This window comes from Notamacropus eugenii, chromosome 1, assembly GCF_028372415.1.
Source record: "Notamacropus eugenii isolate mMacEug1 chromosome 1, mMacEug1.pri_v2, whole genome shotgun sequence".
NCBI lineage: Eukaryota > Metazoa > Chordata > Mammalia > Diprotodontia > Macropodidae > Notamacropus > Notamacropus eugenii.
Window position 1 is genome coordinate 210,264,620 of NC_092872.1, and position 23,646 is coordinate 210,288,265.

Here is a 23,646-nt window from a genome sequence, read left to right on the forward strand (position 1 = left end):
GTGGGAGAATTTTGCTTTTGTTCCAGGGTATCTTTAAATTCAAGTGTGTCCCCAAAGTGACTCATGGGGGTAAAGTTTGTCTGTGATGACTACCAAGTGGATGGTCTAGATGCTACCTTTTTCTCCTCTAGAAGTCAGAAGTCCTGAGTTGAGTTGAAATATTGAGACATTTATTATTAGAGATGTGAATTTTTACAGAACTGTAGGATCAAAGAAGTTGAAGGGACCTTAAAGATCATTTAGTCCAATGTCCTTATTTTGAAGTTGTGGAACCCAGAGAAATTTAAAGTCTGTCCAATGTCCCATAGTACACTGGGACCTATAAGCTAGGTCTATGATTCCCAATAAGTCAATGAGGTGGCACAATGAGTAAAAGTGCTGAACCTGGAGTCAGGAAGACATCTTCTTGAGTTCAAATCTGGGTGACCCTGGGCAACTCATAACCCTGTTTGCCTTAGTTTCCTCATCTGCAAAATGAGCTGGAGAAGGAAATGGCAAAGCCAAGAAAACCTCAAATGGGATCACCAAGAGTCAGACAGGACTGAAAGATGACTGAACAACAGAAATGGCTCCTATTCTCCTTTTGTTTCTTCCTTTTTCAATATATTTACTTATTTGCCCTTCCTTAGTGCTTCTGAGATTGCTTCTCTATTTCTCCAATCATAAAGTCTTCCTTTCAATCTAACTGAATAAGTTTTCACTCATGAACACTGCTCTATAAGTAATTAGGGTATAAATACATGTACATATATTTATATACGTATGTACATGTATATATGTATATATAAGTAATACCTATTTATATATGTATATGTCCTTGAATAAGTATAAGTAGTCTATAGACTACTTGCAGCATGAAGAATTTCAAAATAGGTTCCATAGTGGGATACTAAGTTCAGACTTTTCATTTTCTCATCATTTTCATGTGGAATTTAGAACAAAATTAAATACAAGTGATTTTATAGGAAGCTTCTCTGCATCATAGGAAAATTTTTGTCTGGGAGAGAAGAGGAAGGGATTTGGTTATATTATTTTATTGGTGTGGGGGAATTTCCAGTTATACAAATTCTTAATATGGATAGACAGTAGACTGAGGCACTGAGAGGTTGAGAGACTTTACCTATGGTCACACATTTAGTGTGAAACAGAGCCAGGACCTTAAACCAGGTCTTCCTAATTCCAAAGTTCCTTTCTTCTAAGAGATTAGTTACATAGAATGAACATGACACAGTTAAAATTTCCTGAAGGAAATAATCAGTACAAAAATAAACCGTCATTAGCATTGTACATTAAGATAAGGTAGGAAGAAAGTGTCTTGTAAAAGGACTGCTATTACCTGACTATTTTATGCTGGACTGCTATTAAAAATGCTTTCTCTGTTGGGTTGCCTCTGACATGCCACGGGTAGGCTGGAAGGATAATCCTTCTAAATTCATAAAGCTGATTACATGGGGAAAAGAGTGCAGAGATCGAGAAAGATGCCACATGGGTGATTCCTTTCATATCCTTCTCTGTGGTGAAGCTGACCCAAGTTTGTTTCTAGAGGTGATGGGCAGAGATTCAAGGAGGATGTCACATATCTGTGACTCCTTCATGCAAGGAGCTTTAATCAACTGGAAGGACCATAGCTCGAAACTCTGGGTCATTTACTGCCAGAAAGATCCTTTTTTTTTTTTTTTTGCTCAGGGTAATTACATAGAAAAGAAAATCCTGAACGTTTTCATGAGTTATAACATCTCTAGCCGAATTACTGCTCATAATCAGTAGGACATTAGGTTATTAAGAAAACATTAAATCAAAAGATTTTTAATTCCTTTAATTTTTAATGGAAGAAAAAGGAAAATTTTTTTAACACTGGTTTATTTCTTTCGACTGCCTTTATATAATTAATGGGTGTAGTTTCTTGAGTTCAGGGAACAAACACAGTGGACATGCTCAACCCACATTGAAGCCTCAGGATTCTTCTGTCCTCAGTCACAGGTCTGCATAGCCCAAGAGCAGCAGGTGTTACAGAAAATGACATAAAACCACAGACAATCTGTGGTGCCCCTCCTTCTGTTCTCCCTCATGATTCTAAATGGGGTTGATTGAAAGGTGTGCCTGTGTTAGCATATTATTGGGGCCAGAAGAAAGATGAATCACAAAATCAGTGGAACCTTAGAGTGGAAAGGATCCCACAGATGACTTAGTCCAAACCCCATCAATCAACAGATTTGGAAACTGAGGTGCTGTTAACACAGGTAGATGATTTTTTGAGGAAGTAGGCCAGGGTCCAGGCCTGTAACTTAATCAGTGTGGGGAATGTCTGATGTAGATTGGCCAATGCCTGGGCAGATGAACAGCTACGCAATTTGTAGTTTTAGAAAATTGCATGAGGAACCAAGAAGTTAGCTAGCCTGTGTCAAAGGTAAGACCTAAATGCAAGTCTTCCCAGTTCCAAGACTGGTCCTCTACCCATTACAGTACTGTAAAAATTACCATGAAACCTACAGAATACTACATAGCTAATTTTAGTACAGCCCTCATGAACTACCTTACTCTAGAGAAGGATGCTGAAGAGATCCATATGCAGATTTCTGAAAGCCCATTCCCATTTACTGGTGGGAGAAGAGGGCTTCTGGGCTAGGGATCATGTCTCCGTTCATCCGCTGTCTACCTCTTAATTATTTTATTGCTTATTAGCACTTCCACTAGGGGGTGACCAGGCACAGGAAGAGGATATGAAATTCTCATCAATCTATTTTGCTATGAAGGCAGAATGAGGAACAAGGTAGAAGCTATTGAAAAATACTCTATAGATTTCATGGATCCATGTTATCCTTGTCTCTCATTAACAAGGCTAATCAAAAGGTTTGTCTATATGTTATATAATGCCCATAAACCCAGGACTCCAAAGTATGACAAGTTCCCATCATAGCCAGAGGAGAATTCCTATATTAAGTATCATCAAACCATATCTCTCCAAAGATAATAGCTTGGACCAGAACTGTCTTTTCATTGGCATACAGAGCTTCCAATGAGGAAATTCCTTCTAACAATTCAGATTGGCAACTGTTCTGCATTTTATGCTAATTTTACCAAGTTGTCCAGGGGCATTGAGCAGTTAAATCTCTTGACTAGAGACATATAACCAGTACCTACCAGGAGAAGAACTTGAACTGGGCTCTTTCTTTGACCTCTGGGTCAACTCTGCCAATGTCTACTACGTAATTCTGTCTCTCAAAAATAAACCTTGGTAAACTTAATGGTAGACATTATTCCTGTTCTCCCCTACCACTGCTCCCCAACACAATTCCTATTAAAGGGTCCCTATATTTAATTATTTTCAAATTTCCACTGTTAAAAAAGAAGTGTCCTTTTAACATCTGAGGATTATACTGTGTCTAGAACAACAATATGGTGGCACAACAGATTGGAAACATAGTACATAGCAACATGATAGAGGGTGAATGACTTGGAGTCAGAATCCTGGCATCATTTTCTAACTCTACCTCTTGACCACAAGTCTTTCTGCCTCTGAGAGTTGCAATTTCCTCACCTGTAAAAGGGAGATAATACTGTTTATACTACCTACTCCACAGTTGCTATGGGGAATCATCAATTTCACAGTTGAAAGAGGCCTCAAAGTCTGATCCAACCCTTAACTAACCAAGAAGTTCCATAACTTAGCCAACCAAACTTCCTTCCATTGAAAATCCCTAATGAGGAGAAACACAGTCCCTATTGAGGCAGCCCACCAGCCTATTTTTAGAGTGGGCTAAGATTAGAATTTGCAGAAAAAGTGTCAACCTGTTTCTAAGTACAGATATACCTCAGAGATATTGCAGGTTTAGTTCCAGACCACCACAATAAAATAAATGTCTCAGTGAAGTGACTCCCATGAATTTTGGGGGTTCCCAGTACACATAAAAGTTATGTTTACACAATGCCATAGTCTATTAAATGTGTGATAGTATTATGTCTTAAAAATCAATGTACCTACCTTAATACAAATACTTTATTGCTAAAAAAAATTGATAATCATCATCTTTGACTTCAGCTAGTTGTAATCCTTTTGTTGGCAGAGGGTCTTGCCTCGATGTGGATGGTTGCTGACCCGTCAGGGTGGTGATTGCCAAAGGTGGCAATTTCCTGAAATAAGATAACAATGAAATTTGCTGCATTGAATGACTCTTCCTTTCACTTGAACATTTAGAGTCTATTGTAGGGTTTTTAATTTTTTTCAATATTGTTGTATCTAATAGGGAGGTCCTAGGAGAGAGAGGGGTGAGGAACAGCCAGTCAGTGGAGCAGTCAGAATACACATAACATATATTAAGTTTCCCAACTTATATGGGCATAGTTCGTGGTACCCCAAAACAAGCCCAATAGTGTCAAAGATCTGATCACAGCTCACCATACAATAATGAAAAAGTTTGAAATATTGTGAGAATTATCAAAATGTGACCCAGAAACATAATGTGAACATATGCTTTTGGAAAAATGGTACCAATAGACTTATTTGATCTGAAATTTGTAAAAAGCAAAACAAAACAAAACCCCCAACAAACAAAATCAATATCTGCAAAGTCCAATAAAATGAATGATGTCTGTAGAGAAAGGCTCCTCACTCAGGTGTTCTCCGTACCAATGAAATTACAAATCTAGTCTCTATCCCCTATATTAACAATAGCTCTGACCTCAAAACTATTTGTTAATGATGTCTCACAATTTTGTTACCTTATTACTATTCTCTGAGTCCCAGAGAGGCCAAAGATCTTAGTGTGAATTATGGCAGATTTCTAGCCCAGAGCTACATATACTCCATCTCCAATGAGCTCAAAAAGAGACCAAAGGAAGAATAGGGGATGGAAAAAAGAAAATTTCTTGGTAGCATAGGCTTCTGGAGTGGGCTTCTCCTGCAAGTTTTACTCTCTTTTTCTAGGGAACTATCAATTTAATCCTTTCTGAAACTGAGAATTATTAGTTCTGCAGAAACTTTGAGGTCTGTGAAAAATAGTGCTCCCAGCTATCCAAGTGGGTACTAGTGTTACATACAGGCAGCCTGGTGGAACGTCTGGAGTATTAGATTTGACATCAGACTCTGGGTTCAAAATCTAGCTTGATACTTAGCTGTATGATCCTGGACACTTCCTCAGGCCCATCTGTAAAATGGGGATAATAATAGCACCAACCTCAAAGGATTGTTGTTAAAGAATCAAGTGAAATAAAGTCTTAAAAGGATCTTTGCAAACGTTGCAGTACCAGAGAAGTATCATTTATTATGATTACTCTACATAATACTTCCCTGAAAATACACTGTACTTAGGGCTATAGTGGAGCAAGCTCTAACTACCTTGTCAGAGGAGAGCTCATTGTTAAAGCTTCATCATGAGCCTTTACACCTCAGAAAGCCCCAATCACTGCAAATCAAGGTTTGATTTATTGCTTTGTTGATTTCTAGGCCTAGTAAAGTATTTATAATGCAGATGAAACTTAAAAGTGTGTGTATTATGTATATACGGACACATTTTTCAAAGAGTCTGGTTGTTAAACTTTTTCCAACGTACCTCTCTATTGCTCTGTAACCTTACTTGAGTGCATTAGGAGATTCAGGGAATGAAGTTATCACCAGACTGCAGACCCAGGCACTGGATAATAATAACAATAATTAATAATAATAACTGGCATTTATATAGAGTTTTGAGGTTTGCAAAGCACTTTACATCCATTCTCTCGTTTGAGCCTTACCACATCTTTGATTACAACCTAACCCCACCATGCAGATTACAACCTGCCATGCTCATTTATTCCATGAGACTTTTGCCCATCTCCTCCCATAATTTCACCACAGAGAGCCATGAAACATCCTAGAATTCTTCCCTGTTTTCTCTCCATAATGAGAGAATATCAGTGTCACAGAGATGCTATCAGTTATCCCTCACACTGCCCACCTGACCAGTCCATATCCCCTTTCCTTTAAAACCCCACCAATAATGCTTCAAAATCCAACTCTGATTTCATTCAGCCCATTTAGAAAATTGCTCCTGTGGAATCACTCCCCATTACTCCTTTTATAATATGTTTTCATTTATGGCATCTTCTTGTTGCCAAGGAGATCAGGATGATGGCAGTCTTCTCTGGTAAAAATCACCCTTTGGTCCTCCAGGGAATTTGTCCCTGACTTTTTGAGTGATGGCCAATGTCCTAGCTTCTTCCACTCTGAGAGATTGTGGGGAAGGAAATCAGAGAAGCAAGTAGACGTGGGGCTGGGACAGAGGAGAAGGAGTAGCCAGAGAAGCCCCACGAGCATATGGGAGTAGGGGACTGAGCTACGAGATCGTCAGTACCAGACTCCAAGACTGGGCTGAGTGGATTGGATTGCTATATGTGGCATGTAGGAACAGAGGCTGTATTGCTGACCCCCCCCCCCCAAAAACATCATCACATTCACCCAGGTGTTTATTCTTCATTTCTTTTTTCCCTTTATTTTTTTAGCTCCTCTCATGCCTTCCTTGGGAGAGGAGCAGGTGGGAGCCTGCTAATCTCTGTGTATCATTGCTAAATTGAATCAGAGAGGGGAAATTAGGGGGCATCTGGGAGGAAAAATAAATCTAAAACTGCAATTTTTTGCAGCTTGCTTTTAAAAACCAGTAACCTAATGAGTGGGGACTCAGAGCTGAAAAAGAAATTAATTTTTTTCACTCCCCAAGTTAGAAAGAGAATCTTGTATCAGGACATCTCTAGGTAATGAATAAATGAGTGGGCAATGACTGAAGGAGGGGAAAGGAGAAAGTGGGCTCTGGCTAGGTTGGGATGATGTTGAAGATGAGGCCTTTCTATTTTCCTTCTCATTGTTTCTCCTAAGCTAATTTAAAAGGGAAACCATTCTTCCAAAGGAGGAGAGGTTGAGGAAGCGAGTAGTTGAAAAAAAAATCTCACCCAAAGGAATAATAACTCCCTTTCATCAAGGGTTGGGGAAGGAGGTGAGTGAGAGTGGCAAGCTAGCTCACACATCCCACTACTACTAGACACATAATGTGAAGTTTTCACAGAACTAATTAATGCCCTGATGTGAGGGCTATGTCTGCCTGAACAACTTTAATAAATGAATGAATATTCTTTTTATTTCAGAACAGTCATTTTTCTGACTTTCTGGATAAGCAAACTGGTTATACCACTAAGAATATGCTGGCAATGCCTATCATGATGGGCAAAGAGGTCCTCGCTGTCGTGATGGCTGTGAACAAGGTCAATGAGCCAGAGTTTACTAAGCAGGATGAAGAGGTAATGGTGGGCATGGGGACAAGAAGCAGGCACAGGTTCCATTTTTAATGGAAAGGAATTAGAAATGAAATTTTATTCTCATTTGCATCTCTTAGTTTCAAGATGAAAGGCAATGTATGGGGCCAGTCATGGAATCAGGAAGACCTGGGTTTGAGTTCTGTCTTTGCCACATATTCATGGGCAAGATACTTCATCTCTCAGAACTCCAGGGGGCTCTAAGCCTAGAAGTTACAGATAAGTAGTGGTCTACTATGCCCCAAGGGCTATCAAGCTGTGCATACTTTCTTGATCCATCAATACCACTAGGAGGTCTGTATCCCAAAGAGATTTTTTAAAAGGGAAAAGGACCCACATGTACAAAATGTTTATAGCAGCTCTTTTTGTGTTGGCAAAGAATTAGAAATCGAAGGGCTATCCATCAATCGAGGAATACCTAAACAAGTTGTGGTATATGATTTTTTTAACGGAATGCTATTGTGCTACAAGAAATGATGAGCAGGGTGATTTCAGAAAAACCTGCAAAGACTTGCATGAACTGATGCTGAGTGAAGTGAGCAGAACAAGGGGAACAGTGTATATAGGAACAGCAATATTTGTACAATGATCCTCTGTGAATGACTTAGCTCTTCTCAGCAATACAATAAGACAATTGCAAAGGATTCATGATGAAAAATGCTATCCACCTCCAGAGAAAGAACCGATGGAGTCTGAATGCAGCTCTAAGCACACTGTTTCTCACCTTTAAAATTTTGTGTCTTAGCTTGTGTAAAAAGTTAGCTTGTGTTTTCTTTCACATGTCTAATATGTTGCATGGCTGCCCATGTGTAACCTACCTCAAATTGCTTACCATCTCAGGGAGAGGCAATGGAAGGGAGGGTGGGAGAGAATTTGGAGCTCAAAATTTTAAAAAATGAATGTTGAAAATTATCTTTACATGTAATTAGGAAAAAAATAAAACATTCAAAAAAAGGAAAAAAAGATAAGTAGTAGTCTATGTAGGGCAGCTGAGTGGTGCAGTGGATTCAACTTCTTGAGTTCAAATCTGGCCTCAAACACTTACTAGCTGTATGACCCTGGGCAAGTCACTTAAGCCTGTTTGCTGCAGTTTCCTCATCTGTAAAGGATGAAGGAAATGGCATACCACTCTAGCATGGGGTCACAAAGAGCTAGACATGATTGAACAAATGGTCTGTCTGCATCAGTGAGGGAAGTTTCCATGCAGGGAGTCCCCTGTACTGGACCTATATTCCCTATATGTGGAGCACCTCCCCCACCCCCCTCCAAAAGATGAATTTAATGGCGACTCACATTTTTTCTTTTTTCTTTTTTTTATTTGTAGGTTTTTTCCAAATACCTCAATTTTGTTTCTTTTGTTCTAAGGCAGCACCACATGGCGTACCTCCACAATATTGAATCTCGAAAAGTTCAGGTAAAAGAATATAAAACCAGAGTCAGCGATAGACTCTTCCGCTAACAATTTGAAGGAAGGCACACAAGGGACAATGAGCCCAAATTCCTCCAAGATCCCAGAGCAAGTCCTGTCTCATTAAGCATGGGTATTAGGGCTAAGATCCCTGAGGCAGGTCTACACCTATGGAGAGAAGATTTAGCTGTGCAGTAAGTGCAGTAAGTAATTTCTCTACCACCTCTCCCAGACTTGGTACTGTTGATTATAGTTTAACTGGAGGTCTGAAGTCTAGTCTCTTGGTTTTTTGGGTAGAAGGAAAAGTTGTATATTACATATACATATATAAAATCAATCAATAAACATTTTCAAGCACTGGGTATATAGAGAGAAATGGGAGCATATAGATTCTGGGCACTGTGGCTGACTTCCTCTGCTGGTGGGGGCTTCAAACCCTGTGACTGAGTGTGCGCTCGGTTCTGTTGCTATCTCCTTAGAATGATTCTAGTTCTGGGAACTAGGATGACAAAATCCAGACAGACTTAATAGGCACAGTTCTGAGCCTAAAGTTGTCTTCAGTTGAAAAAAAAGAAAGAGGAGGAAGGCATGAAGGAATCCAGAGTCAATGCATGGGAGTGTGTGTGTATGTATGTGTGTGTATGTGAGCACAAGCCAAAAGCTCATCAGGGCAGAAGGAGGTCACCAAAGCCTGTCATGATTGCTCTGAGGCTGTTCCCCATTCTTGGAATGACCATCCTTACATTTGTCTCTTAGAATGCCTAGCTTTCCTTCAAAGCTCAGCTCAAATGCCACCTTCTTACATGAGACCCTTCCTGATCCCATCCCTCAAAATGATCTTGGATTTATTTTGTGCATCCTTTGTATATATTTTTCTGTGTCTATATTTTCTCTCCCAATAGAATGCTGGCTTCTCGAGGGTAGGGACTGTTTTGCTTATGCCTTTGAATACCCATCATTAATAAAGTGCCTGGAACATAGCAGGTGTTTAATAAATACGTATTTAAAAAAAAACAAAACAAACTGACAGCCTTTCTGGAATTTACTATCCAGAACCAAACACAATACTCTAGATATTATCTGACCTGGGTAGAGTACGGTAGGCCTGTTATCAAATGAAATAATATAAGGAAATGGCTTTACAAACTGTGAAGCATTATATCAATGTTAGACATTATTATTAATATTATTATTATCTCCCAGTCCTAAACACTATGTCTCCCTTAATGCATTCTAAGTTTGCACCAGCTTTCTCGGTTACCCATAAAATATTATTGACTCATATTAAACTTGCAGTCCATTAAAACCCCGAGATCTTTTTCAAACTACTATTTAGATTCCTTCCTTCTTTGTGTCCTTGGGAAATTGATTTTTTTTAAATTAACATTTTATCTAAAGACTATATATTTTACTCTTTCTTTTCCCTGCAACTATTCACAGGTCCTTTTATGGTCAGCCAACAAAGTATTTGAAGAACTTACAGATATCGAGCGACAATTTCACAAAGCCCTGTACACCATTAGAGCCTATTTGAATTGTGAAAGATACTCCATCGGCCTACTGGATATGACCAAAGAAAAGGTCTCCATCATTCCATTGATTTTTTTTTCCCACCTACCGTCTCCTGTGAATCACACACTTGTCACAAAAAAATGCAATTAGCTTCATGATTCACCTGAACTATTTAAATAACTAACTAAAATCATATTGCAAGTACTTGTCTCAGATGAATTTGCAGCTGTTAGCTTTATGATAAAATATTACAAGTAGGATTTGTGAGGGTGTTTACCACTTTTGGTGAATTATAAAGAGCTTGTTGTTCACCTGTTTATAATATATAGTAATTAAATCCCATGTCTACTGAGAGAACTTAATATTATACTGTTATTAATTTGTGATTCACCCTTTCCCTTGCTTTTTCTGTTTAAGGCCCAGCTCCTGAAAAGGTCACTCAGTCTCTAAAAGACTTAGCTGAGTGATGAGATAGATCCCAAGGCACATGCTTATTACCTAGGTTGGGCCCAACCCCACCCAAGTGGAAACCCAATTCCTGTTTAGACTATAAACAGAATCCTGTCTAGGCAAGTCTTTACCTGGGGAAAGAACCCCCTGTCCTTGATCCCCTCCATTAGAGTTTAGGGCAACCCAGATCATGAAGGAGAAAACTAGCTAGAGGTCAAGATAAGCCACTTTTTCAGCAGGAAGAACTAAAGACTTTTAGCCCATCCCCTTATTAAATGCTAATCAATCAGGGTTGAGCTCCACTTATTAGAATTCCCTTTCAGAAGGGATTTAAGATGATTCTGAGCTCCCTCTGGGTCTTTGGTTACTGAGAAAAACCACTGACCATCAATATATTGATCACTGGCCTAATCAATAAATTGATTATTAATTACCTACAAACTGTCTCTCAGGGGCTTTCATTTATTATACTACTAATAACCAATCATTTTTTTCTTAATATCCTTGAGACTTGAAGTGATATAAGCAAAGAGCTGTGGTAGTATAGAAGGATAATAACCCTGACTAGTTCTGCTAACTAGCTAATTGTGTAACCCTGAAAAAGTCATTTAACCTCTTTTTTCCTGTTTCTTCATCTGCAAGGTGAAAGTGTTGTACTAGATGACCTCTAAAGTAATCTAGATAATTCTATGCCTATGAATAAGAAATACTGTGAAATACACTCAACTAAACAACCACAGAAGATGTATCTAGAGCAGATTGATTTGTGAAATATTTTGTTGAATAACATCCAAACCTAATTGTCTGTAGGAGTTCTATGATGAATGGCCAATCAAGCTTGGAGAAGTACAGCCTTACAAAGGTCCAAAGACACCAGATGGCAGAGTAAGTTAAAAAAAAAAAAAAGGCTTTCCTTGGCTTACTCCACATTGTACTAGATCAAAGAAAATCCTGGATCTTCGTTCCATTTTGGGGAGGAGGCTCCCCATAAACATATACTGGGAAAGTCATTCATCCATCCATCCATCCATCTGTACATCTATCCATCTATTCACCCAAACATCCATCCATCTATCCATCCATCCATCCATCCGTACATCTATCCATCTATTCACCCAAACATCCATCCATCTATCCATTCATCCATCTCACAAAGCAAACTGTGTGTGAAGCCCTGTGCTAGATTCTGGGAATGATATACCTTGGTGCCCATTATCCTGATTGGAATTGCTGCTTCTGAATTATTACTTTAGGAAGATACCAGCCATGCTTGGCTTCACTCTCTACTCCCCAGCCATCTTTCTTTTCAACCTTGATAACCACTTTGTAACTTCAGATAGCCTCTACAAAATTCCCTCACTCCCAGTTCAATTCAAGAGACATTCAATGTTCATCTTCAATTTCCTTCCTCACCTTCTTCTACCTGTAAAATATTCTAAGGCTCTTGGAGCACTGGAGAAACTTGAGTTCCATACCATGATTCATTCATCTCTGCCGCTGTTCCTGGAAGGGTTATGTCAATCTATGCCTCCCCCTCCAAGACCTAAATCACCTTCCCTGTAAATTTCAAGACCAAAGTGCCCCTCCCTGAACACCTCTCTTTGAGGGCTCCTTTTATTTATCAGTACTTAGCACAGTGCTTGGCACAAAGTGTTTAATAAATGTTTTTTCATTCATTCATTTAGTCAAGATATAGTCTGTATGGAACTTCATTTTACAGATGGGAAAATAAAACTCCCACTGAAAATTAAACTAGATGTGACTTCTTGAGACCAAGTTTAAATCCTATCAGGCTATTTTTATATTACTGAAAGCAATCAGTTAAAAGTTTGGGGGGGGGATTGTGGGGGGAGGATTAAATCTGGTAATATGATGAAAGAACTTAAAACCATTTCTTCCTTACTCCCTCCCCCCCCCCAAAAAAATCCCACAAAAATTGACCAAAATTCAACTGGGTTTTTTTAAACAACTAAATTTGGCAACAACAACAAAAAAGATTTATTGTGTAGTTAAGTAGGCAGCGACCTACTCTTAATTTTCAGACAGGCTTAATCCATAGAAGCAGACATTTATATCAGGAAAAAAAGGTATGTGGGGGAAGGGGATTGGTAGAAAAGATGCTGGACTATCTGCTTTACAGCATTCTTATGAAAAGTATTTCTCAAACAATGGGTTCCTTCTAAGGAGGCTTTTTTGTTCATTCTGATTCATTCTTAGTCTGTCTCTTTCATTTAGGAAATTATCTTTTATAAGATTATTGATTATATTCTACATGGAAAAGAAGAGATCAAAGTCATCCAGTGAGTATTCTTATGAATGAGATTGTTGTATGAATGGCAAATGATTTTTATACTATGTGTACTGACAGATTTTATATAGTTTATATTTATCTGCTCCATAATTTCCTCTTCTTTTTAACCTAAAGGACACCTCCTGCAGACCACTGGTCTCTTGTTAGTGGCTTACCAACATATGTTGCTGAACATGGATTTGTAAGTTTCTCTGCAATTATCATTTATCAAAATATAGATACCAACTGATATTAGCTTAAAAATTGAAAATTAAACATCAGGATACAGCCACATTAATTAGTCTTGGGATAGATGATTTTTCTGACTGTGAGACAAAGTGACACATATGTTATAAAGCTACTTAAAGACTTCTAGACTGCATATTACTGGAGGAATACCAAAAGGATGCCCACACAACCAAGCTACTAATCTGGTCCTAGGTCTTTGGACTCCAACAGGACCTTTTCCCTTACATTGTGATGTTCTATAAATGGCCTCCTTATCATATTGTTCTTTTAAAAAATGTTTAAAACTTATTTTTATTGATGTCTTTTATTTTTCTGACATCTTTATTTTCCAATCTATCTCTCCCCTCCCTTACTCAATGAGCAATCCCAAATATTAAATATATGTATATGTACGTATGTGTCTGTACAGAATAATTCAACAAGACCACCACATTTTTCACATCTGATAATATATGCACTGTTACACACTCATCATCTCCTACCTCTGCAAAGATGGGTAGGGAAAGTACACTTTTTCAATTCTTTTCTGGGACCAAATTGGTCATCATAATTACATAGCATTGTTTCAGGTTTTTCTTTTTTCATGGTCTCCTATAATTTCCCTGCTCTTCTCTTCTGTTCCTTCTCTCCTCCCATTCTGGATATTCATGAATTACTGGATTTACTATCTGTTCCATGCACTCAACAGCTCAATTTCCTTCTTCACTTTCTTCTAGCTCTAAAATTTTTTGATTCTCTGAGCACTGGAAGAAACTTGAAATGTGTACCAATTTCTCCCAGGTCAAATACCTCTTTCTCCATATCTGTGCTGGTTTCTGCCAAACAGTATCAGGGCTCACTCACCATAACATAACCCTCCCTTGTTAATGTAGAATCGCAGAAGCTGGAAACCATATGATCCAAAATTATTGTACTGTTGTTTTATTAACATGCAAAAAAAAAGTATCTCAGAGAAGTGAAATGAGTTGTCCAAGTTCACTCAACAAGTTAGAGGCAAAGCTGGAACTAGAGTCCAGATCTTCTGACAGCCCAGTTCACTGCCCTGTGTGCTATCCCACAATGCCTAGACTGTTGAGAACACACATTATTTCTTCTCATCCCTGAACGTCTTGCCTAATTCAGCCCCCCAAAATCTGTCCACCTTTGTCGTAGTCCTCTGCATTCCTGCCGATCCCTCTCCTTCCAGATTCTGACTCCTCATTCATCTGTATCAAAGTCTGTCCATTCTCAAAACATGGTCACCAAAGTCAGATGTTTCCCTTAGTTACCATGGATTCTCTTCTGCCTTTCAGAATCCAACACCAGAAGTATGTTTTTGCTGTGCTTACTTGCATGATTTCTCCTTTTCCTCTAACATTTTCTCTGCACCTTTGGCAGCCTCTGTTAAATTTTGGCCACCTGGGTTGAGAGTTTCAGTGACTCATAATGACTCATGGAGATTTACAAAGCAATCAGTGTGAACCTATTTAGAATTGAGACCTTAGGATATTTTTCTTCTGTGGGTAATTTTTCTATGCTTGGAGTGTAATTTTAATAGACTATTAAAGGAAGGAAATAAGGAAAGGGAGAGGGATGGGGAAATGGAAGAAGGGGAGAAGGGAGAGGAGGGGACAGGAAAAGGAAGAGAAGGAAGGAGCAAGCATGGGAGGAGATGAAAAGGAAAGAAGAAGAAAGAAAGAGAAGGAGGGATAGAGAAGGGAAGAGGAAAGGAGAAGGGAGAGAGAAATGCAAAAGAGGGAAGAGGGAAAGGAAAAGAAGAGAAAGGGGAGGGAATGGAAGAAGGGAAGTGAAAGCAAAGGAGAAAGAAAGAGGAGTAGAAAAGAGGGGAAAGAAGGAAAGGGAGAGGGGAAGATAGAAAGAAGGACAGAATAAGGGTGGACAAAGAAGGGTAGAAGGAAAGAGAGGGGAGGGGAAGATAGGAGAAAGCCTGGGGTGGGTAAGGAGGAGAGTAGTGCAGAGGAGAGGACTAAGTAGGACTAGAAAGAGGAGAGGAGGAAAGGAAATTTGCAAGTAATTACGTACTCAAAGTTGAGTAACAGCCCCATTATCTGCTATTTGGGAACCAAAAATAGCAGATAACGGAATGTCATCTTGTGCATACATTTAAATATAAATAAGTCTAGTGTTCAGAGAATTCACAACATTTAAAATAATGAAGTCACACTGTGAAAACCTAATTCAGAAGGAGCTGGGAAGTTAATTTCCTAGATCTGCCCTCCCCTCCTTTTTCCCTAATCCCATTCTGTGTTGGAAATTAGCGTCCTCTAATACAAACCACCTGTCTAAGCAAGGTCTCTTTCCATCCCTTCCCCTCCTCCACCCCGCTACTGCTCCACCCCTGTCCCCAACACACACACACACACACACACGCACACACACACACACACACTCCATCTCCTGCATCCCTGTCTTCCTTGGAGAAGGGAAATAAAATGCTTTGGTTTCATGTTACTTATAAATCAGTTTGCATGTAGAGGTATAAGTCAACAGAGATAGTGCTAAATGTCAACAAATGACTTAATTAAGCAGAATAAATGTTAATGTCAATAAGAAATTGATGGCTATTTGCTATAGATAAGCTGCTCTTTGAAAAATCTGTCTGGTTCATTAAGAAATAACTCCATAAAGGAGTCTATGAGAGACCCCTGGTGTACTCTGAAAGAAAATGAATCAGCTTCAGTTTTCACATAGGTAGGTATGAATGGTTCATTAATAATTTTGTTTTGACACATCAGATAAATACCCAAACAAAATCTACAAAATACTCCCATAAAACAGTTAAACAAAAACCCTTAATGTTGAGGCTATTAGCCCATGTCACTGCCTATGTTGGTAATTGACCAATTGTTAACATAAAGTGTTTTAACTTTGAAAGTAATGGCACTAAAGCTATTTGCTGTATTTAACCTGAGTTTTTGCTGCCTCATTTACTTATCAGTCCCACTATTTCTGAAGACATTTTCTTCTCCCTGCAGATTTGTAATATGATGAATGCACCAGCAGATGAATACTTCACATTTCAGGTAAGGAACTATCCAGTTCCATCCTCCTTCTTTTCCCCATCTCTACCCCAGAGGCAATAAGATTCACATTTTTCTTAATAGATGCTAAGATTTAGAGCAGGAATGTACCCTAGAAATCACCTAGTCCAACCCCTTCCTTTCATAGATAAGGAAAAGAAGGCCCAGAAAGAGGAAGTAATTTGACAACGTCACAGGAGTGCTAAGAAGCAGAGCTCTGATTCAAACCCTGGGCCTCTTATTCCAAATTCATCATTTCCCTGCTTCTCTTTTTAGGTCCAATTTAACTGGTACAGCAATTTTGTTGCCTGGTAGCTGGAAGTGAGTGACAGGTTTAGCAACATAAATATAAATTGGGTTCATTTCTAGCAACTGATCAACAAACACTTATTAAAAGCCATATTAAGAAAAGCACATGATGAGGATACAAAAGTAAAAATTAGTTCCTTCCCTCAGCTAAGAGGAGGGAGTAGGGGGAAGAAGAAGAAATAAGAGGGAGAGAAAAGAGGGGCATAGCTGAGGGAAAAGAAAGGAAAGAGGGAGAGGAACATACTCTCTTCTTTCTGGTACCCAGGACCCTGTGTCCTAGAGAGGGCTTGGTTGTAGCCCTACCACAATGCCATTCTTTCCTACTCCCAATGGTAGAATATACCTCCTTCATCCTGAAATCAACTCCCTTTGATGGTTCTTTGGTTGCATACAAGTTGCTTAGTTTTTGATGAGCCAATTGAACATCTGCTGCTGTCAAATTTCTCACCCCCCACTCCAAAATATGGCTTCCATTGCCTGATCTTCTACCCTCTTGTGCTACTCATCATCTTGTCTTCCTTAGGATAACTCCCCCATCTGGGGCCTCACTACATCCAGGGCAGTCTTAGAATGCTAATTCTGACACTACCTCCTTCTCCAATCTCCTCCTATTTCTTCTACCATCGTTCCCAAGGATGGACATGGCCTTGGGAACGCACTCTAACCCTTCCCTACTCAAATAGCACCCCACCCCTCAGTCATGGGTCTGGTAAAATCTCTCAGAGTGTATGCTTCCTTTCTTCCTCATCTCCCATCAGTGGCTGACCTCATGGACCCACTGGATCTATCACAGGTAGCTTGGCCTTGATGTTGGGAGGTTTCATGCTCTATCTGGGATTTATTCTCTTAGGTTTAACAAGCTTCTGGCTAAAGATGCAAGATCCATTCCCAGATAGAATCAGGGACTAACAGCTCCCAGGGGCACAAAGCTGAAACTTGGAACCCTTCTGCAAGTCTGGGACATCCAGGAAGCCTGACAGACACATACACACTCAGTCTATGTCTGTACTTGGCAAGAACACAATGCACAAGGATAAAATAATCTTCCTATGGCAAAAGCATGACTATGTCACTCCCATGCTCAAATATTTCCAGTGGTTTCCTATTGCCTCTAGGATGAAATACAGTCTTCTCAGTCTGGAATATGACATCTTCCATAACCTACCTTTCCAATCTAGCTTCATGTTATCATTTTTCCTTTACTCTATACCACAACCAAGCTGGATGGTGAGCTGTTTTCTAGACTTAAGATTTTGTCTCTTTCCTCCATGTAATTAATGTACAATATAATATGATATAATATATAAGTAATATAATATAATATAATATATACACATTACTTATTCTGAATTTAACCACAATTAAAAACAAAGATTTCCATATATGTATAGTAGAACAGGAAAAGAGGATTATACATGAAACTACAAATCTTTATGTACAACTTGCTTTTCTTTTTAAGTCTATAATATATAGACTTAAGTATACAGTCACATATATATATAATAGAGAGAGACTTGTAACATAGAGAAACATATAATATAACAGATAGACATATAACTTATAATTATAAAGGCCAAAATATAAAAAGGCCAGCCTCCCACTGCATCCAGGGCCATAACTGGTCACCCTGACCTATGTCATGCCGCTGGACTCCAACAACTCTGGAGGAGAGAGTGAGACTGATGAGTCTGCACAGCTCTACTTCACTTCAATTTGAAGTCAAAACATCATTCTCCTGATATGAAGGATCAAGCACAACAATGTAACTTACATGGGCATAACTTATATAACTTACCTAGAGACATAACTTCTAATACATAACATAAGCATAACTTATAATGTGCAGAGGCATATAACTTATAAAATATAACCTATAATATAGACATATTACTTATAAAGCACAGCTTATAATGCATAGAGACATAAACCTTGCCAAGCCGTTCTTCTTGTCCGTGGTGACGGGCATCTCCCTCCCTCCCATGAAGCTCACACAAGGCGTCCTCCCCCACACCCAGAATTCCTTCTGCCCTCATCCCTGCCTCTCAGGACTTTTATCTTCCCCGCCTCAGTTCTAGTATTTATCTCCCAGCAAGCCTTTCCTGTTCTTCCTAGTTTTTAGTGTTTCCTCTAATTATTTTGTATTTGCTTATTTGTATATCCTGTATCACCTAATAGAATGGAAGCTTTGTGAGGGCAGAGACTTTTATTTTTTTTCTTTGCTTCCCTATTGCCTAGCACAGTGCCTTGCACATAATAGGGTCTTAATAAATGTTTGTTGAGTTGTTGTTGAAGATGCAGTGCTTTCTTAACAACAAAACCATGCCTTCTGTGGCCTGGCCAATGAATGAGCCACACACCAGCATACACTCACATGTATTCATTCACATGCATTCATGCTAGTTCAGTCCCAGGGAAAGAATCTAGCTGGTCCACCTACTAATCTATTTGCTTTTTCATGTGGGAAGCATGAAAACACCAGATGGAGGGAATGGATGTAGCTGCTCCTTACAACCAAAGCCTCTCTGGGGCCATGGTCAGGCACAGGACTGATCAGTAGGATCATTTCTATCAGAGCTCAGAGAAGGCAAAGGAGGGAGAAATGATCAGATTTCCTAAATGCATTTGTGCCTAAAGAGAATCTATCAAATCATTCAACAGATATTTATTAAATACCTACCCGGCCCAATGCGCTGTGCCAGATATTGGGGAAGATCTGAAATTTAGGTAAAACATGGTCCCTGCCCTTGTGGATTACAGTCTCAAAAGGGGACATCACATCAGTAGGTCTGAGTAGGATGTACAATATTACATGATAAGTGAATTGGAGAGGTGCAGAAGAAAGGCATCTCAGGACCAAGGAAGAAGGTTGTTCCAGCAATCACAACCCAGAGTGAGAGAACTAAGGTGACATTGGAGAAACTTTACTCACATCCCTTACCCTGGCTGCCCACTCTTCTTAGTTTCCATTTTAGGAGAGAATCATGAAATCATCTGTTTTCAAAGATAGCAGGCATGTTAGAGATGATCACCATGGCAGCTAGCGGTAACAAAGCACTCTACAGATGTTGGGTCATTTGATCCTCACAACCATCCTGTGAAATGGATTATTATCCCCATTTTATAGATGCAGAAACTGAGGCATGGAGAAGTTATGACTTATGTAAATTCACATAGCCAGTAAGTGCTGAGGCAAGATTTGAACTCAGGTCTTCCTGATTCCAAGTCTAATATTCTATCTAAAGCACCAGGTAGCTGCATCAGCTAATCTAGCTTCCTCTTTTTACATATAAGGAAACTGAGGCACGGAGATGAAATGACTTGCTCAAGGTCATACAATTAGTAGCAAAGCTGGGGCTACAATTCTTGATTGTCAGTCCAGTGGCGGGGAGGCCCTGTATCTATCAGGCTCATTCTCATTGAGTACTGTGATACCCAATTATATGAACAGGGTTGGCAAGGAATGGACTGCTGCCCTTGAAGCATTGGGCATATGATTCCTAGAGTCTCACAGAGTCTGCCCTTGGTGGCATCTTTTTATTCAAATAAATGACCTGGTCTCCAAAAAAATCTCACTTTGGGGCCCTTCAGGATAGGGTGGCAGCTGTCCCCCAGCCACTCCTGACCCCTTCTCCACCCTACCTATCAATGAATGACCACAGTTCTTATCCTTTACAGAAAGGACCCGTTGATGAAACAGGCTGGATTATTCAAAATGTCCTCTCCTTACCCATAGTCAACAAGAAGGAAGACATCGTGGGAGTCATGACGTTCTACAATCGAAAAGACGCAAAGCCCTTTGATGAGTATGATGAGCAAATCACTGAGGCGAGTTTCATGAACTAACAAAGTGCCTATAAGTGCCTAATAACTGCTTTGGTGTGCTTGGATTTCCTTTGAAAGCTTCATTATGTGGTGATTCACAAATGCTCAAAATAACCACCTCCCCAAATTGTTACTTCTGCATCCGGCCTACAGTACGTTTTGTAGTCAGAATTTAAAATGTGGGCCTGCCAGGATGTTTCCCCAAATTGGGTAATGAAGAGAGGAAAGTTATACCTGCTTCTGTGAGGCAGGTGACTTGACTACTGGCCGCCTCACACAACTCATTCTGTTCTTTCTTATTTTCCTCTCCTTTCTATGGTCTCACAATCATCCTATTTCCCAGCTCTCATTTTCTCATTTTTAAGAGAACTATGTGACCCTGCACAAAGCACATCACCTCTATAAATCTCTCAGTTTTTCCATCTGCTCAGTGAAGGGGTAGACCAGAAGACCAACCAAAAGGTTCTTATCAGTTTGAGATACATAATCTCATATCCCTTTGGTGCTCCCCACTCCTCTTTTCCCTCTTGTTTTCTTGCTAACATCTCAGGCTATTTCACCTCACTGGTGATAGATATCTGTAACACCTCCAGTAAAATTCCCCTAGTACATAGGTATTAACAATTATCCCACCAGAAGAATGTAACTTTCTTGAAGGTTATTTTATTTGTGTGCACCTAACACAGTGCCTTGTATATAGTGGTCCCTTAATAAAGATTTGTTCAATTGAATTGAATTTATAACATCTCACATTCTCATGTTACTAAAAGCTGACTTGTAAAGTAAATTACCTTTCAGCAGAGTGGATGAAAATTCCTTTGTAGCTTTCACATTCAATATGTTATGATATTACTGTTGGGGGGCAGTCATAGGGCAGAGAAATAGGTAATTATAATGATTGCTCACGTTTATATTCTGAATTGTTTATAAAATAGGTCCCTCCCCCATTTTTCCCTCCCCTTTCCACTTTTCCAAATTCAGTGGCACCCTCTCCAACTCTCCAGGTCTTCCCAGGTACATTGAATCTCCCCTAACAAAACTTGTTCTCAGATTCTTAATTCATTCAGGCTTATATTTCCTAAATCTCTCCTAGAAGTATTTTCAGTCTAACAGGAATCAAAACCCTAAAATAAAGGTGAATGTTGCTCAGTGTTAGTGGTGGAACTTCAGGCAGCAACCAGCAGGTAGAAAAGAATTTGGGGATGGAAGCATACCATTCCTAAATTTACCGTCATAGCCTCCATTGAATAATAATAACTAGCACTATATATAGTACTAAATATATGTGTACATATAGTAGATATAGGATATCTACTATATAGAGAGCAATTAAAATTCTATAGTACTTAAAGGTTGCTACATGCTTTGCAAATATGATCTCATTCTATGCTTACAACAACCCTGAGAAGTAGATTCTATTATTATCTTCCCTTTAGAGATGAAGAAACTGAGACAGAGGTTAAGTGACTTACCCAAGGTCACACAGCTAGTAAATTTCTAGGACTGGATTTGAATTCAGATCTTCCTGTCCTCAGGCCTGGGGCTCTATGCCACCTGACCGCCTCTCATCTACAATCAAGGCTGACCTTAGTTATTGTTATAATTACTGGGATAGTTCTTGCTTGATCAGAACAAGAAACCAGGTGGTTGAGGACATTCACTGACAGGGGGCCAAGATGTTCATACCTAAATCATTATTTCTAGGTATCTTCAAGGAGTGAACTGTTTTCTTTTATTTCAGATTCTCACACAGTTTCTTGGCTGGTCTCTTTTAAATACTGACACATATGAGAAAATGAATAAACTTGAAAACAGGAAGGACATTGCTTATGAAATGCTCATGTACCAGACCAAAGCTACTGCTGGTGAAATTGAGTCTATTTTGGTAAGTGTATAATTTAGTTTTCCCGACAGTTAACTACCTACCTATTTTCCCTGAAATCCCCTCAGTGTGTTAACATGCCTATCATGGAATGTGATTTCTCCACTACTGAGAGGTCATGAAATGGATGAAGATGAGCTAACATGGCCATAAGAAGATTTACCATAGATAAAAATCCCTCTATGATAAATGCATCAGGCCATTCAGAATTTCTATAATGGAATTTCATTAAATACGGTGAAATGTTATATTCTCAGGCTTCAGGAGATGGAAATCAAACAAAACAATATCCAGGCTCGTTGAAGTTCATTGGTGAGTAAAAAGAATGGGGTCTAATAGAAGAAGGAAGGAACTTCCATGCCCAGACCACCTCTAACCGTTTCTTCTTCCTAGCTCCTGAATCAGAGGAAGAAAGAGAATGTTGGAGCTGGAAGGGATCTTATATTTGTTTAACTTTCTCCTTCTGTAGAGAGGAACTGAAGCCAGAGAAGAAAGTAACTAGTTCCAGGTCTCAAAAATGTGACTCAGATTCAGATTTCTGTCCCCAAAGCTAGCAAGTCATCACGCTTTCCACATAAATACCAACAGTTAAAACACCTGAGACAGCAAGGTGTGGCCACCCTACTCATGATTTAAAATAGTGTGGATTTTTTTAATTGACTAGAAAATATTTGCATATATAATGATTGGGTTAAAAAACAATTATTTTAAATATTTGACTTTCAGTTAGTGACTTAACATCTCTGGATCTCATTTGTAAAGCAGATCTAAAATCTATGATTCCATGATATGAATGAGAAGTAGAAAGAATAATGAATAGGATATCAAACTTGCAAAAGATCTGAGTTCAAATTCTGCTTTCTGTAAACAGGGTAAATCATCCAATCTCTCTGAGCTTCAGGTAACTCTGAAACCAATCTGATAGGTCATGTCAATCAATCAACAAGCATTTATTATTAGTCTAATATGCTATTAGCTAATAATATATAGCTAATAATACGCTAGGTACAGTGCTCTGATGGTAGGGAAACCAACTACTACTCTCAATGAATTAATATTCTCTTATCATTTGTTGTTATAGATAAAATGTGCTCTGGTTCTATAGACAAAATCACAGATCTCTGATGGATTGACACATAAAAGATCATCTCCTATGGATCTATCCAATATGATAAAAACCTATATAAGCCGAGCTCAACTTTTTTTTTTTTTTGATGAATGCAGCATTGTCCTTTGCAAATCCATGATGAGAAGATTCCAACTTCTTCAACTTGCCAATGCCAGAAATTGCTGTTATTGTTCAGTCATATCTGACTCTTCCTGACCCGATTTAGGGTTTTCTTGACAAAGATACTGGAATGATTTGCCATTTTCTTCTCTAGCTCATTTTACTGACGAGTTCTGAGGCAGAGATGGTTAAGAG

At 39.0% G+C, this 23,646-nt stretch overlaps 1 protein-coding gene and 1 long non-coding RNA gene across 2 annotated transcripts in view; one reads left to right on the forward strand and one right to left on the reverse strand.

Moving 5' to 3' along the window:
- Nucleotides 1–23,646, reverse strand: part of LOC140514999 (uncharacterized) — a 37,445-nt gene that overhangs the window by 2,142 nt on the left and 11,657 nt on the right. The window contains exons 2-3 of the long non-coding RNA XR_011970799.1: nt 5,550–5,630; nt 3,983–4,131 (exon numbers count right to left, since the gene is read on the reverse strand). This is a non-coding gene — a long non-coding RNA (uncharacterized lncRNA). The remainder of the gene's footprint in view (nt 1–3,982; nt 4,132–5,549; nt 5,631–23,646) is intronic.
- PDE6C (phosphodiesterase 6C) overlaps nt 1–23,646 on the forward strand; it is an 86,949-nt gene that overhangs the window by 1,272 nt on the left and 62,031 nt on the right. The window contains exons 2-10 of the mRNA XM_072625543.1: nt 7,114–7,266; nt 8,606–8,695; nt 10,130–10,270; nt 11,462–11,536; nt 12,887–12,951; nt 13,077–13,143; nt 16,166–16,213; nt 20,195–20,344; nt 22,083–22,226. Of these exons, the coding sequence (XP_072481644.1) occupies nt 7,114–7,266; nt 8,606–8,695; nt 10,130–10,270; nt 11,462–11,536; nt 12,887–12,951; nt 13,077–13,143; nt 16,166–16,213; nt 20,195–20,344; nt 22,083–22,226 (933 nt within the window). The remainder of the gene's footprint in view (nt 1–7,113; nt 7,267–8,605; nt 8,696–10,129; nt 10,271–11,461; nt 11,537–12,886; nt 12,952–13,076; nt 13,144–16,165; nt 16,214–20,194; nt 20,345–22,082; nt 22,227–23,646) is intronic.